General features: G+C 46.0%; 1 protein-coding gene across 9 annotated transcripts in view; it reads right to left on the reverse strand.

The window, feature by feature from the left end:
* LOC114850186 (MAM domain-containing glycosylphosphatidylinositol anchor protein 2-like) overlaps positions 1-16,408 on the reverse strand; it is a 105,627-nt gene that overhangs the window by 27,242 nt on the left and 61,977 nt on the right. For 5 of the 9 annotated variants that reach the window (XM_029142214.3, XM_029142215.3, XM_029142210.3 and 2 more), the window contains 4 exons: positions 15,976-16,067; positions 15,567-15,804; positions 8,700-9,020; positions 965-1,237 (listed from right to left, as the gene is read on the reverse strand). In XM_029142214.3, the coding sequence (XP_028998047.1) occupies positions 965-1,237; positions 8,700-9,020; positions 15,567-15,804; positions 15,976-16,067 (924 nt within the window). The remainder of the gene's footprint in view (positions 1-964; positions 1,238-8,699; positions 9,021-15,566; positions 15,805-15,975; positions 16,068-16,408) is intronic. The other 4 variants (XM_029142217.3, XM_029142216.3, XM_029142212.3 and 1 more) reach the window with 1 other exon arrangement.

The raw sequence follows: 16,408 nt of genomic DNA on the forward strand, positions 1-16,408 counted from the left end.
CGATCTGCTTCTGTCTCTACGCTCTACCTGTTTCACTAGGGGAGACTGATTTATGACACACTAGGAGGGAGGGGGGGGGGTGACCATTCCTGCCATCTTCAGGCAAGCTGAGAAGATGGCGAATAGAGGAAAAAAATTAGAAATGTGAAAAATAAAAAATGAGGGATGGAGAAAGTGAACGATGAGCGAAACAAAAGGAAACCAAAAAAAAAAAAAACCTGCAGAAAAGGTGAAAGACTGCGACAGATGGAGCGTAATGGACAATATTGAAGGAGAGACCAACCTAAGTAGGAGAGGATCAAAGTGACAAATACTCCTCCTGTGACCCTGCAGCTCCCGTTTCTAATGTGAGGTCTGGGAGATTGAAACCTTGGCCAGAGTTCCTGCGGTCACTCAGCACCGACAAACTAATTTCGTTCTGTCATAACAGCCGCCCAGAAGATGGACACTGGGTGCTTCTGATGACAAAAATATGGAGTCAAACTAAAATCCAGCAGGAAGTAGGTGTATTATACAAAATACTAAGCTTACTGCTGTATGTGTGGTAAAAGACAGCTGAGATGACTGATGTGTCCCAGTCACTTTGACTATTTATGAAGTGTTTTTCACTTTACTTTTAAATGAATTGTCCATCACAAACTGGGGCCTCTGTGCCTCTAAAACGCAGTATGACAAGAGCTGTTATGTGTTTGAAGAGCCAATTTCAGCTTTCAACAACACTCTAATTACCATGCGGAAAGAATCCTGAAGAACATGTCGCGGACATGCAGATGTGCCCTAAAACAATATGAAAGCAAAATGTCTGCCATCAAGTGCTGCCTTAGGGTGATGAAATAAACAGAGAGTCCATTTTATACTTCATGGGCGGATGGTAGTGACACTCATGCTGTACAAGCAACTATAACAGTCCCAGTCCTCTAATATAACTGTACAAGTTTAAACGCTAGGTTTAGATTCAACCTACCGGTGACCTGGAAGGTGCATTTGCCTGCTCCAGCCTCGTTGATGACGTTGCAGGTGTACTCCCCCCAGCCGTCTCGGTTCAGACTGCGAATGGTGTACTCCGTCTCGTCTCTCTGGGCGTCGAAGGCCCCGGCGTGAAGCAGCCTGTTGGACAGAAGCCACTCGAAGCGCAGCACGCGGGACGGGTGCGCCCGCAGCACCTTGCACGTCATCACCACCGGCCTGCCGAGGCCCTGGCGCTTCTCCATGTACACCGGCTCCACTGTCGGGGGGTCTGAGTGGGACACAGAAAGCCTCAGACGAGTTCAGACGACAATTTACAGGGACGGAAAAGTGCATGATGCGCAAAACTGTGAAAAAAGGCGTTGAATGAAGAGGGCAACAAAAGAAAATGAGGCAGAGGGAGCATTGATGCTAGTACAAACACTAGGCAGATCCTCTTAGTCAGACTAGCTTGTCTGTGATCTCTAAAAGTATTCACGAAGAAAAAAAACACAACGTTGAATGTGTGTAGATGAAGCAGGTATGAGGTGAGTGAATAGAAACACATAAAAGCTAAACAAGGACTCGGAGTAATGTAAAAATGTTTGAGCAATGTACCTGAGGATTAGAGAAAATGAAGGAAAACAACCGTGTCTTAAATGACAATGACACATTCAAATCAGAGCATTTTAGACGACCGCTTAATATTAAACATACTGTACAGTGGTGACAGCTAAACCAGACAAAATGGAAAACGTTAAGCACCAGAAACAATCAGCTTGGAGGAGTCAATACATCTCAGCGATAAAAGAAAGATGACAAGTGAAAACAATTGCGGAGGGAGCGAAAATTGGTGCAGGAAGATCAATTTTGCAGAAAAACTTGAACAATGTCCTGAACATAATCAGTCCCGCTTCGCGAAGAATTGGAAACAGGATGATGAAGGGCATCTCAAGCTCCCGAAATGGAAAATTAATAACTTATTTGAGTATCTGACAGCCGTCACCTCTCCTCATACAGACAAACGTGGCAGTGAATTATTTAACCCCTTGTCTCAACAGCTGGATATGACCAGACGTTGGGAAAAAAGCTAACATATGCTAAATGTTTGCTAAATTATGTGCAAGGCAACAAAAGTGCGTCTGTAGGTTCTTGCGAGGCTGAAATGTGCTTGTGCATGCGAGCATTCAACAGTTATGAATAATTTCCACATCTTAAGCATCTGTGCTCTTGACACGCTCGTACAGACGCTTGACAAAAGTCACAGCGGGGCTTAAGAAACAACCACGAACGCTGAGGAGAAGCGACAGAATGACACAGAGCCCCTTAATTGCCTGGAATTTGCATCCGCATAATTCCTGGCAGAGCATCTGAGAGGCGGAGAGCTAAAGCCAGGACTGGGGGTTGTTACTTCTCAAAAATGTAATCTGTTACAGATCACTGATTACCTGATTCAAACTGTAATCTGCAACATAATCTTCCACATTATTCACACTTTGTAATATAATCTAATTACTGAGTCCCCATAACTTAATAGGATATGCAATTAAATGAACAGTTTATTTAAATATAAAGCATGTCATTTGCTATCACTATTAATGGCATTATCTATTAATGAGCCACTTTTTAAAGAGGTCGAAGCTAAATCTTTTTAAGGAATTGGGGTTTTAATGTAAATTCTTTTAAATGGCTGCATTTCTATTCTTCTCTATTTCTACTTTTCTTTTGCCATATTCCAAATATAACCAAGTTAAATGTGGCCCAGCCAGCAGAGCAGGGTGGAATTGGCACATATAAATTAATATAGAAAACCCCTTGGATTGTATTTGATTTCTCTTGATTCTTATTGCTACACAACCAGACGCTGCGCAGCAAATACAGGGAGTAAGGACGCACCTTTAGATTGGATAATGAGTTGCTGAAATGTGAAAGGTAAGTCATAACAGACTGGACGGGAGAAAAGGCAAACACAAATCTCTCAAACGAGCTTCACACTGAAAAGAAATTGGGGAAAAAAAAAGTTTGCCTGCTTCAATGGATGCTCTTCACAAGGTGGAGCATAAAGTGGCTTTCATCTCCCCTAAATGAAAGAGCAATCAGTTCCTCCTTCAAATGAGCCTTTGCCTGGGCTTTTATCCAAACCCAATAGTTTATCTCTGACTCTAAAAGAAGGGTCTGAAACTCTACTTATCACTTTAAAATTGTAGGTTTTTGTGCGGCGCTAAATTACAGCCCATCTCCACAGCCTCCCTGAGTGGCACAAGACCAAATTGAAGTAAGTGCATTTTCATTAAGACAGAAAGACGAATCACAGCAGAGTTTGAGTCGGAGAAAAAAAAAAACAACAAAACCCCTATATACACAAAATATCCTTTAAACAAGGCCATGTGACCCCTCTTCCCTCTGTAAGTCTGTTGCTCCACAAACGTGAGGAGAACGTAGCAAAATGGGCCGCTGTGATTTTCTCTGTTCGGCGCTCGGAGTTGTTGTTAAGAGGGAAAAACCCTGAGCAGTGGCTGAGATGTAATTCATCATGAGCCACTGGTGGATACCTTGACAGTAACGCAAGGAAAAACAACATTTAGGAGGACAGACAACTTCTCCCCGCTGTCCATATGGAGAGACATCTACAGGGAGGAGGAGCCGGACGTGGCTGAGGAGGAGAGGTGTGTGTGAGGAGAACGTGTGTGCATGCGCTTGGATTTCTAAGAAAAATATATCACTTGAATCACTTGAGTGGTTCCCAGTAAACTTCAGTATATTAAGGGAAGTGCAACTCCCCCTCTGGTAGCTTTCAACAATATTCACAAGAAAGGACGTGATTCATTGCACTGAAGGGAGTCATCAAGACAAGTAAACATGATGTTTGAAGGCTGGGGAACAGGTTGAATTAGAAATAAACTCGGGTGTGGAATAAAACAGTGGGACTGATTTCTGCAGAAAGCCTCGATAATCTTCTGACTTTCAGTGCAGCCTAGACAGAGGCTGGAACTAAGCCTCATCCATGTTACAGTATAAGGCAGAAATCTTGAGCTGTTGGACACAATGTCCTTCACATTAATGAAAAAATATTTGAGACTTTGAGATTAAAATGTGTTGGTTGAATATATTCTAAGTGCTAAACTCAAGGCTTGAGATGTGAAGACCTTTCTCTTTAATGAATACGTTTGAATTTTCCTTTCCATTAACCTTAAACACAATTGGGTTAAATAACCATATGGCATATTTTTATATTTTCATCATCCTTTTACCTGTAGCGCATCCACGACTCACACTGCACCTACATGTACAGTACACTTGTAGTCAACACTGTGATTTAACAGGAATTAGTAGCTTTGCCTGTGAACAGGCATAAATACAGTACAGAGGAAGGTTCCACATTGAGGCAGAAGCGTGTTGGCAGCAGTTTAGCGTCATCTGTGGTTGAAGTTTACCCACTTTAAACCATTTTATTCCCCTCTATTTAAATGTTCCGAGAGGATCCCGCTTCATTACATTATCATGCATGAGGACGGATGAGAAACAGCCGCGTCGCAATCGTACCTTTGTTGCGTTATAAGCCTCATAATCGAGTCTTGATAGAGAAAATAACATTCATTAGGATGTCAAACAGATACAAGAAGAATATGAAATGATAGGCCTGATTCCACTGATTTACGAGTCCCTGTGTTGAATAATGTAGGGAAGTGCTGCTCCACATCTACAGTGCAGACCCTCCCTCCGTCGGTGAGCAGCCGCTGCATTCAAACAATGAACCTTAAGCACTGCACGCATTATCATACTGTTATTAAAACGCAGGGATAATTTATGAACCTAAATACACATGTAATGATAATCAATGGGGACTGTACAGTGTGATAAGTGGGCTGTGATGCACTAATAGGTTTAGCGCAGTCATTGACCAAGTTATGAATTATTCTGTCGAAGGCGTGCGCGGGCTTTTGTTTACGACTAAAATTTCTGCTGACCTTTCCTGGTGCGGATGTGATGCGGCTGATCAATTCAATATTATTCCATAAAAAAAAAGGTTATTAAAATTTTATCCCCCTATGCAGTGTGTGAGCCCCACTGTAATGTAAAAGATTAATTCACTGGCGTTGGACTAATGTAAATCGCTCTAATATGATTCACATTAGAGTGGGCCTCGGGGGCCAGCGTTGCAGGCCTGGCTTGATGCAGAAAGGAAAAATTAATTAAAAACAATAATCGTGTAATTCTGCTCATTACTTCTGCCCAGGCAGTAGCCTTTAATTCGGGTTTGTCTCTTTAATGTTTATCAGATAGCGAGGTGCCCGCTCAGGGGGACAGTGGCGCCGTTGCATCAGGCAGGTGTCATGAAAGATGTGAGGGGGAACAGAAGGGAAGTGTGGATAAAAGCTTCCCGTGCATCTGGGCTCAAGTAGAGCTTGATAAGTCTCACTGTGACAGACAGCGGTATCTAGGACAGAAGACCACTTTGTGCCTCCTCCTTCCTTCGATTCCTTCACTCCCTCGCTCTCTCAAGCCCGTGGACTACGCCAACTCAGTCTCACTAAGAACATTAGGATGTCACAGCTTGGGATTTGGCGCGCGCAATTCTATTAGAGCGACGCCTCTAAAGGCAGACGTCTTCCATTCCCTCTACCTCTCCTCCTGGCGTCGCCTCTGTCAGCCGGCAGATGCAGGTTTTTACATATCAAAGCTGCTAACTTGCCAGAGTCGTTCTTTCACGCCTCTAATGCTCTTCAGAGGACTGCACCTCGGTCCCTTGATCAAGTTACTAAACGCGGCTTTGCACATGGCTCGCCACCAAAGGCGGATGGGGCTCACGCTGGGGCCTGGAAATGCAGGCGAGGAAAGCGTCTCCGAGGGACCGGCGTGTGCCTGCGCGCCGCGAGACGGGCCGAGGGGAGGACGGGAGGGTGGCCCGCAGACAGGTGTGGGGCGCAGATGACAAAAGCAGGGGCCAGGCCGTGTTAATAAAGCCATTCCTCAGGAGAGGCCCGTCGGAGCACTTGGCAAAAGTATCAGCCAGCGGGTTATTTCTTCAATATGCTTTAACTGTGTCCACAGGATTTAGCAAGTGGTGCCTTCTGAAACACGGGCTTTGATGAAAGCTGTGAGTAAGAAAACAAAAATCTGATGAGCAGAGCTGGCTCTGAGGCGAGAACGTCTGATTCATCAATAGCAAAGCCCTCATAAGTCCCTTCGTAATGTGGCACGCTTTGAAGATGACGCACGTTCTTAAAATAATCAGAAAAAGTGCATCCTAGTAATAAACTGTGTTAAAAGCAGGAGCGCATGTGTGTCACTATGACGCCAGCCTCTTGCTCCACCACAAGATTTCCCCTTCTCACTATATCATACAGTACTTACAGAATTAAAGTACATAATGAATTTTTAATCCTTGGCTTCGACTTGTCATTATTCACTGTACCTCAGTCGCTAGTTAAGGCTACACAAGTTTATATTCTGAAGGTCCTAATCCTCCCGTGGCCCCTCTGAGACCGTCTGCTGTACCAGACAATGAGGCACTCGCTGATTCCATAAAATGTGCAACGAAACTCGTATTTTTATCCCCTGTATATTTGGGCTGTTATTAGAGCAGACAGAGCGTGAATCCTGACTCCTACTCCTTCGTAGACGCATCTTGGTGCACATTGGTTGCAATTTCCGTTACGCCAGATCTTTCAATTTCAGTGCTGTTAACCATGCTGTGCAGACGGGAACAAAAGTAGATTTATACAATGAATAAATATGATTAATGCCATTATAATAATAGCTGCCTTGCTAATGTTCTGCTGATGCCACGCCGTCTATGTAAACACTGTGGGGACGGCCCTGGATGCCTTTACCAGCACCAATCACAGGTGCATCTGCATCGCTATTTAAATATAATAGCGATTACAAATAAAAGGGAACAAAATAAAGCAAGGCAGCTCTGAGATGTGATTTTGCTCCACATTCAGGACGAAAAAAGGAAAAAGGGGTCTTTTTAGACCTGGTGCTGTAATTGGAGCGGTTTAACAAACTGAACAATCCGCATTCGTGTGCATTTTTCTTCCGGCACGTCCCCCTGCCACTCTCCAAACAACAACGGGCCCACTGTGACCCACTGTTGTGTGTGGCGGCAAAGTGCCCTCCGCTGAGGGGGGGGGGAAGCGCCGCTGCTCATTCTCCAGCTGGTTTTAAACAACGCGGCCGACTCGGCGTGTTAATATTTCAAGTGCACGCTGCAGACATTTCTGTGTAACTGTGGTTTTAAAGTAGGGCGATGGGGCATGTTCAGCATGAAGGTGCTTTGTGAATTCCCAGCAACATTTTTTCAGGCTTTTTAAATTTTAAGGCTCCAATAGGGCCGTAAACATCAATGTCATTATGCATTCAACAACTATGACCTCCACACACAGCAGATCCACACAGCGTTGCTTATTAATGAAGGACATCTTCCAGTCTAAATCCTTTGTTTACTTTTTGGTGTCAGCACCCGTGCACGTCGGAGCCAATAACCTCTGATATGAGACGTCATCGCTGCGTAATCATAATCAATTCAGCCAAAAATTCAACACAGCCTTCTTCAAAGCACATCAAAACTTCATTAATTCTCTTAACACAGCACAGTGGGTTCCAGCTAAGCTGAAACGTGCACGTCATGGCAAACAGCACAATAAAACTCCTTCAGAAACGAGGGCAGCATTATGTGCTAATCCCTGTCACTGAGAACAGAACGGGGACCGCTCTCGCTTCGCCTCAATTGGAAGATTGGTAGTGGGTGTGGAAAGTTCGCCTCGAATCCGAACGCTGGTTATGTTGCATCCATTATTCTGTTTTATTAGTCACACTTAGGAGGCTGTCGAATATTTTTTGTGGACTTGTAGATTGGCTGAGGACACGTGCCGTGACAACTGCCATTTCGCAGTAGTTTCTTCTGCTACTGCACAGGTTCTTTCTAGATTAGGGTGAAAAAGAATATATGGATTAACTAAGTAGGCCATGAGGAAAACAATGAAACAGTGGTTATGGGTCTCAGCTTTTCCATTTCCTGTAATCACTTGGCAGAGAATGGCGAGCACCCTACATGGATTGCTTTCATTTCCTTCCTATCCATCTTCCGTTCTTATTCGGCGGAAAAAAATCGACCCGAAGCCCGGGATGAGTGACACCGCTTTGAATCGTTCGTTTGAAATCTCCCATTCAGATCTCCATAAATGAATGCAAAATGAATACTAGTGGGAAGAAATTAGGCGCTCGCTAATTAGCTGTTAAGCCATCACTGAATGTCAGAGAGGAAGGGTTTCTCAATGAGCAGCAGTGGTGGGTGGGGGGGTGGTTAAGGCCTGGAGATGTGGCACAGTCTTTGGGTCAGGTCTGATCTGAGCATGCGCAAACACATGCAGACCCTAACAAATGTGGACATCGGTATCTAGAGCTTTGTTCTTCTGGTGAAATTAGTTCTGCTCAGTTCATGCTCAGCAGAGAAAGTCCTCCCCTCAGAGTAGGAGGTGGAGCTTACAGCTGCTTCCTCCCAGTCCTGACTTAGGGCACCAGGGGACTGGTTTAATTTCACACCCTTTAGAAGAAATTGGATGGGCATGGAATAAAGAAATAAAGTCAAAAGATGTGGTCACACCGGACTGAAATATATAAAGATTAATTAGGCTGTACAGTATGTGAACGTATCACAGTAACACACACATTATGTCACTGCGGCAATGTGGGAAGAAACAGACAATTAGACACACACATACATAAACACCCACAGTATGTCTACTCACATTGGACAATCAGCTCCACCACCGCCTCCCGGGGCTTGACGTTGAACCCGTTATACTGGCTGGTCTGGCAGCGGTACGAGCCCGTCATCTCCCTGGACACATTAACAATACGCAGCACACCGTCGTAGCTCTCCATCTGCATGTTCCCGTCCGGCATGGGCACCTCCTTATCTGAGCGTGACCACAGGATGATGGGCTTGGGCTTCCCTGAAACAAGGCACTCCAGCTCCACTGTGTCACCCTCGCGGGCCACCAGGGGGGACTTGCCCCGGGGGACTGTCAAGCTGGGAGGAACTAAGAAAGAGAAAAACAGAGGAGGGACTGATATGGGGCTCTAGAAAGTCAGCCGGCGAGTACGAGAAAATGGTCGAATGGAGGGGAGGTGGCGTGGAGGGGGGTCATGGGGGGAGCCAAGGAGCATCCAGCTTGCAAATGGCAATGGAGCTGACTCAGTCACACACACAGCTTTGTATGGAACGACCATGCGGATATCAGCAGCGCTCACAGCTTTGAAAAAAACCGCCATGGCAGGCAGCGGTGAAGAAGTCAGGTATTATCAAGCGATGAGGACGATGCGATGAGGAGCCCAGACGCAAATCATGTGACCGGGACAACCAAGAAAAGAAGCAATGCAAGTATGATTCAACAAAAAAAGATCCAGGCAGGAAGAAGTCACAAAGACAAGACTGTAACGCAAATGTGCATTGTGTATTATTAGTGTATGAAAACTAATCTACTGTACAGAGAAATCTCAGTCTAACTCAGGTTCACTTGATCCACTTCCGCTTCCTGTTCTGGCTCTCAGCTAATGAAGAGGCTCATCACTCTTTGCACTCGCATTTTTATCACAAAATGATTTTTTTAGATAGTTTTTTAACACTCACATTGCCCAGACTCACCACAGTTTTAGGTTTCCTGCCCTCCTCCTCCTCCTCCTCCCCCTCATGCAGCTACTTAGTCTCGTCCACAGCAAACAGAACCCTCCCAAAGGTGATATACAAGTATTACTGGCTGTGTAGGAAAATATGACCCAATAAATATTTTTCGCCTTTGTTTAATGGCCATTTTAGATCCTGGCTAAAAGTGAATAATGAATAATAAAAGAAGTGCACTAAGTGCAATAAGCAGTAGGTGTGTGTGTGTTTGTGTGTGTGTTTGTGTGTGCGCTTTAGGTTTGGAAAGCACAAATACTAGTAGGTTGGATCACACAGTCTGGTTCCTCATCAAGCCTGCTGGCCAAGTAAATTTGTTTAATTAGTAAACCTGGCAAATTGCACCAGCTCCTAGCGTGCGGTGTGTGTTTGTGTGCGCGCTGGTGTTAGCGTGTGGTTTTATGCGAGACGACTCCAAGGCTATTCTGCACCAGCGCGCCCAAAAATAGTCAACAGTGGGAGATTGGAGACGAGCGAATCTTCCCACCGCTGATGAAACGGACTCGTACTACCCCGATGATTTTTGAATTACTGCCCAAACAATGTTACAGCTGGAATGAGGTCAGGCCACGCTGAAATTCCACAGTGATGAAATCACCAGCAATCTCCAGAAAATGAAAGCCGGTCTGGCTACATCTCTTATGACCCTCTTTCTGCCCGGGCGAGAGGTAACAATCACGCCCATGCAGCGAGGGCATTCCTGAGTCCACAACCCACTCCAAAAGAAGGAAAGCCCAACATGCATGTTTCGCTTGATCTTTCACTCTCTATGAACGTACTAACACCGTGCTGTAAAGATTACCCCCCTTTTAAGTCAATATTGCCAACTGATCACCGAACAGCTGCCATTTTAAAAATTCAGTAGATATGGTGCAATATTCCCAAAGTAAATGTGTTTCTACCCACAGAGCGTCCACTGCTCATATAAAAACAACAGTAAAGACTTCTGACTAGTCGCAACATACTGTAGGAAGATACAGGTTTGCAGCCATTCTACCACATATTTGGCTTCCCATCATCTATTTCACCATTTATCTAGAACTTGACAAGGGCGTAATCCATAAACATGTTGGTGTCATTAGCCCGGGATAATGAAGCCCGGTCATTGACAGCTCAGTCTTGGCAATGCCGTCTGGCAATAAAAGAGCAGCAAAAACGATCTCCGCCGAGACGATGACAGCGGGCGCTCATTCCATTCTCACACAGTTGCGGGTTGGTATTCGCACGGTGTCTCGACTGAGCGAGCCAGGTGTCAAGAACTGACAGATTTGTTCTTTTTTTTTTTTCTCCTCAGCATATTTTCTCCACTTTTCCCAACATTTCCTTGGGTGCAAACAGTGAAATGGTGAACTGACAGCAGCAGGATAAGAAGGGGGGGGGGGGGGGGGGGGGGCAGCAAGCCGTCCATTAGCGAGTGCAGAAGAGGTGCATTCGCTGAGTTGCCATCATTACACCTGGACTCTCCACAGCCAGCACCTGTTGTCTGCCTATTGGGCCTGGCAGCACAAACACTGGCTATCAGCTGCCGTTGTCTCCGTCTGCACCATCGCGGCAATGCAAACAGACATTCGCCCATCTCTCCGTGCTCGCTGACCACTGGGAGGCTCGGCGTGGCAGAGAGCCTGCCACGGGTCGTCACTGTGCTCTCATTGTGCCAAAGCCGTCCAATTGCCAGCGATGCCTGCAGGGCATGCCCACTGTGTGCGTATGCTCATGTAGCGTCTCTGTGTGCGAGTCTACATACTGTAGTGTTTCTCCTCTCGCCCGTGGGTGACAACGCGCTGTGATCCTGCCTCGTTCCACCATGGGATGCTTCTTGCTGCGGTAGCTGACTAATAGCAACGTCTGCATGTATGGCTTTGCGTTAAATTAGGACTGGACTTTCTTTAAATGCCTAAATAATCCTATGTGTCCTGAGGGCATCAGCTGGAATCAGCAGAGACGATGCAAACGTGCAGCGACAGTAAAACAGGGAAATGTTGACATGTTGCATGTACTTACAGCAATGTCTTTGAGAAATAAACAACATCCCGCTGCCCCCTTTTTCAGGTAAGTGCTGTGACTTCACTCGCCGTCACCATAGCAACATCGCCCTCCACTACTGTAGCTCCTGCAGAGTGTGTGTCTGCGTGCGTGAGCGTGTGTTCCTACAGCTCCAGGTCAACGACTTGGTCACAAGTGTGACAGAACGCTCTGCTCCTCTGGGTCCCGGACCTCCGGGGCCGGCGACGGGAGTCCCGCAGGTCCACTGCATGCCAGGAGGCGACATGAAGCTGCTGAAGTGAACTGGATGTCTACAGATGTGTTAAATTTGGCTTAGTGCACTGATGTACTGCAGGAATACTAGTGTGTGTGTGTGTGTTTGAGATGTTACACTGTTCCCCTGAGACGTTACTGTATCTCACGATCAATCACGCAGATCTCCTCAGTGTGCACGTGGCTCTGATTGTAGAGCAGCAGCCCTTCAGCAGCCACGCGCTCATGGGCCGATCTCTGTAATGTAACGGCGCCCGTCTGTTTTTTAACATTTACCCAGCCAGACAGAATGAAAGCCTAAACATACACCTCTGCATCGCCGACGTTCAGCAGTTTAGCGGCGGAGCGCCTCCCCTGGAGGACCACCGTTTATGTACATTGCTCAAGAGGCACTGATGGTATTTAATGAGGGAGGGAGACTGTTTCTTATTCAGATTTTCCCAGCTGGACAGGGGAGGTGATTTCCCAGATGGCCGCCTCCACAAAGCATGACTGCAGTCAGTGCAGTGGAGGCTTCATGCAGGTACGCTGGACATAGCGTGCAGGCTCATCGGCTCCTTTATTTTATGAACTTAACCAATGCAGGTATGACTTCTGCCTACACATATGACCCCTACAGGTGCACATATATGTTTGTGTTCACGGAGCGTAGACCAGGCTCTCCCCCTGACAGCTTACCTCGTAAACATCACAGGTGCTGCGCTGACATATGCTGCCAGGTGGTTGGATGCCTATGACTCTGAAGTAGTGTGTTGTTGTGTCTACTGTTGTCAGCATCCCAGCTGTGGGACAGCTGCTAAGCCCCTTCATCCCAGTTCACACCGCACTGGGCCTGCTTCTATAGATTTACTGCTACAATTGCAGAAATTGTTGCAAGAAACTGGTTTTCAATTCGCAACTTATTTGCACATATTACAGCATCGTAGTGTAGGTTTGTACATGTTCTATCACAATGATTCTGCTCGTTTGCATGCATTTATCATCAGCTGATATCAACGTCAACAACTTCCTGCCTGGACCATCTTGTTTCTGTACCATCAAGCCCATGTCAACAAGCCAGCTCAAGTCTCAAGACCTCGACAGAAACCCCCAAGCCTCCACATCTCTGGACACAAAGCAGAAAACAGTAAACGACTCGTTTCCACTCGCTGTGGCCAAACAGCGGTTCAGCTCTCACCCTGAAGGTGAATCAGGATTTAGACCAGATTCCTCTTTATCAGGGTCAGTGGTTTTTCGCTGCTGAAACAAGCACATCACCACAACAGCCAGCGGTCATGGCGTCCCCATTAGAGTCACACGTTGCACGGTCACTCGGATGATGGCATCTCATAATGAATCAGCGTCACACGGGAACAGGGCGGTCAAAGAGAGAACACACAGAAACAAGCAGGCCCGGCTCCAGGTTTCGACCAATCAGATCCATTTAATTAACAGAACATAGCATATTGTGTTTATCAAACGAGCTCATTTTTAATCATCGGAGCACTTAATTGATTTGCTTAATTCATTAACTGCGGTGATTCTTGAGATTGACAGAAACACTGGGTGGTGCCAGAGTTTCAGGTGTGAGCAGGATGTCAATTTCACAAGGCATCATGGAGGGATTTATCTCCATCACAAGGAGAGAGAGGTGACTTTCAGTCCTTTCTTGCAACAGCATTGAATCCATTGTTCAATTAATATTACTGCTGTGTTTATCAGAATTTCCTTCAGAATTAAAGAGTCGGACGTAATAAATCTTTATTTATATAATGCGCTGCAGGCTCGGCCTAAGCTCGGGTTTATAACCTGGAGCCGGTGCCAATGCTGGGGGAGCCAGAAGGCGCCAAAGTGTTCAGTCTAGCGACGCTCAAGCGGGTTCCAGCCACTTTGCCAGCACAAAACCCTGGCAGACCTGCAGGGTAATCTCCTTTAAACGCCTTTATTACGACTTCTAATTGCATCTTGGGCTTTCCCCCTTCAGGAGAACAGGCAGAGGAACAAAAACGCGTCTTGCTCACCCCAAAACAAGCTGCAGGCAGAGGGTGCCGTACCACAAATCCACTGCATCTGTATGATTGGGGGGGGGGGGGGGGGGGGGGGGGGGGGGGGGGGGGGGCCACAAACACCACACAACCCACGTTGTACAGGCAAACAGTACAGCCACATTCAGGTAGAGCAGCAGAAATTGTAAGTGGCACAGGCAAAATTCAGATTATTATTGCCATGACAGGAACAGCTCCATGACAACGCAACACTTTCATAGTATTTCATACCAGCACATCTGACTGGAACAATAAAAGCTTAAGAAGCAATCACATCGGAGCCTTAAGAAAACCTTTCATTTCATATGATCACAATAGAGTCAGTCATTTCCCTCCTTATTTGTCTGACAGCGCGTTTTTTTCCTCACATTAAAGGGTCTGTGTTAATGCATTAGCATCGCCCAGGCACTCCAAAAGACGAGACCGCACTACTTAAAAGATAATGAGGAAACAATCTTGGCAGGTATGATTGATCCCACAGCTTTTTAGCGCAGGGATTATCAAAGGATTATCTAACAATAATTATGCACCCAAGGTCGACGCGCTGCTTTCATGTTCCTGCTGTGAGTGGCAGTAAGGTGTTTGTGCACTGGAAACACTGCCGCGGTGAAAGGGGGGTTAGGGTGCGTGACCGCAGGCCTCGCCAGACGTGCGTGCACGGGGAAAAGTGGAAATAAAGCTCGCAATGACAAGTCACAAAGCATTACAAAGCCCCAAAATTACTTATGAGCCGCAAATGCATGCCGTTCAATTCAAAACAGGGGATGAATCTGTCTCAAAATCTGGCATCAGTGCGCAGAAGACAGAAGGCTCCCAATTGTGGGGTCACTGAAGGAAGATGACTGGGACACATTCCTCTGAGGTAACGCATGGTGACACCACTTATCGATTGACCACGCTGGAGATTACAGATAAAGACCATTCTTGACCCCTTTATTTGTGTTATCAGTTTGTCTATAGCCACTACAATTTACCGTTTTTGAGTCTTTTGTTGCCTAAAACACAGACAGATGGTTGATTGATGGTAAATTCTCAAACCGCAGTAACAAAAAGCAGATGTTTGACAGCTGATGTTACAAATCTCTACATCGAAGCGCCCACTGATCAACAATAAAAACCTGGGTTACCACAAAATGCCATGACTGAAACTATAACGATACAGCCTAGTAGCAAGATGGACTGATTTGCTGTGTTAATAACATGCTGTGGATAAATATGCAGACGTTAGCAGCCAGTTAGATGGGAGGACGATGGATGTTTAGTTTTGGATTAGTTGGACTGATGGAATCAGCTTTGATTCACAGTCACAGCATATCGGGGGTGTTGACTGAAAGACGATCTTAAGAAACAGAAGAAGAATAGAAGACTGTGCTTCACGGGCGGTGAAGAGCACATTAACGTAGTTATTACTGCACAAACGTTTCTATTCGTTGGAGAACTATCAAAAGGACTTTCAGATATTTTGTCTCCACAAAATCTCACGTATAAAATCTACTTTTCTCAGTAACCCTGAATTTAATGTCCTACAGTAAAAAGGAAATAAAACATGCAGGCACTGAAGCCGTTCTAGGTCTTAGATGCTTATTAGCGGTTAGGTCAGTGTGTTGGGAAAGATGTGTAGATGGGTCACTGACTCATCGGGGTGTGAGGCTCACCAGTTGTGGAAGAGATGTTGACGTCGATACTGATCTCAGGGATCCCTCCGCCCTTGAGCGCGGCGACACACGTGTACGTGCCGAAGTCGGTGAACTTGAGGTCTATGATGTCCAGGTTGGTGGTCCCGGGGGAGATGTCAGGGTCCGTCTGGGTGATGACCATGCGCTCCGAGCTGCGCAGGGCCCGGCCATTCTTCAGCCAGCTAAACGTCAGCTCCTCCGGAGGGGTCGCCTCCACCTGGAACAAGTACAAGTCTACTTCGCACAAGTCTAATTCGCATCGTACGGATCAGAGTGTGTGTGTGTGTGTGTGTGTGTGTGTGTGTGTGTGTGTGTGTGTGTGTGTGCGTGCGTGCGTGCGTGCGTGCGTGCGTGCATGCGTGCGTGCGTGCACAGATCCTTTCTGTACCTGACAAGATATTTTGACTTCACGTCCGATCTGGATGTTGTCATCGTTGTGGTACGGGTCAGGAGTGATCCAGAATCGCCCCTTTTTCAAGGCTGTGAAGAGAAAATCCATTTGATTTAAAATGTGCTGCTAAAACAGAAAGTGACACATCTGCTGTACTGTAGGTACATGTAAGGCTTCTGTTTGTCGTATTGATGTGACTTCTGAGATGTTATCCCAAAGATGGGATTTTATGGATTTTTAAATTGATTTTTTTAGTGTTTTTGCTTTGCTCATTGTCCACAATCGGGCCGTAAATTGCTTTTATGCATCTCCAGTGAATGTGCTGCATTCATTACACCTGCTTAGTCTTTACACACACATTACAGACAGTTTCAATGCACTAATGTCTCAACCTTAAACTGAAATAACCCTTGAGTGTAAACAAGCAGAA

This window comes from Betta splendens, chromosome 24, assembly GCF_900634795.4.
Source record: "Betta splendens chromosome 24, fBetSpl5.4, whole genome shotgun sequence".
Classification (NCBI taxonomy): Eukaryota; Metazoa; Chordata; class Actinopteri; order Anabantiformes; family Osphronemidae; genus Betta; species Betta splendens.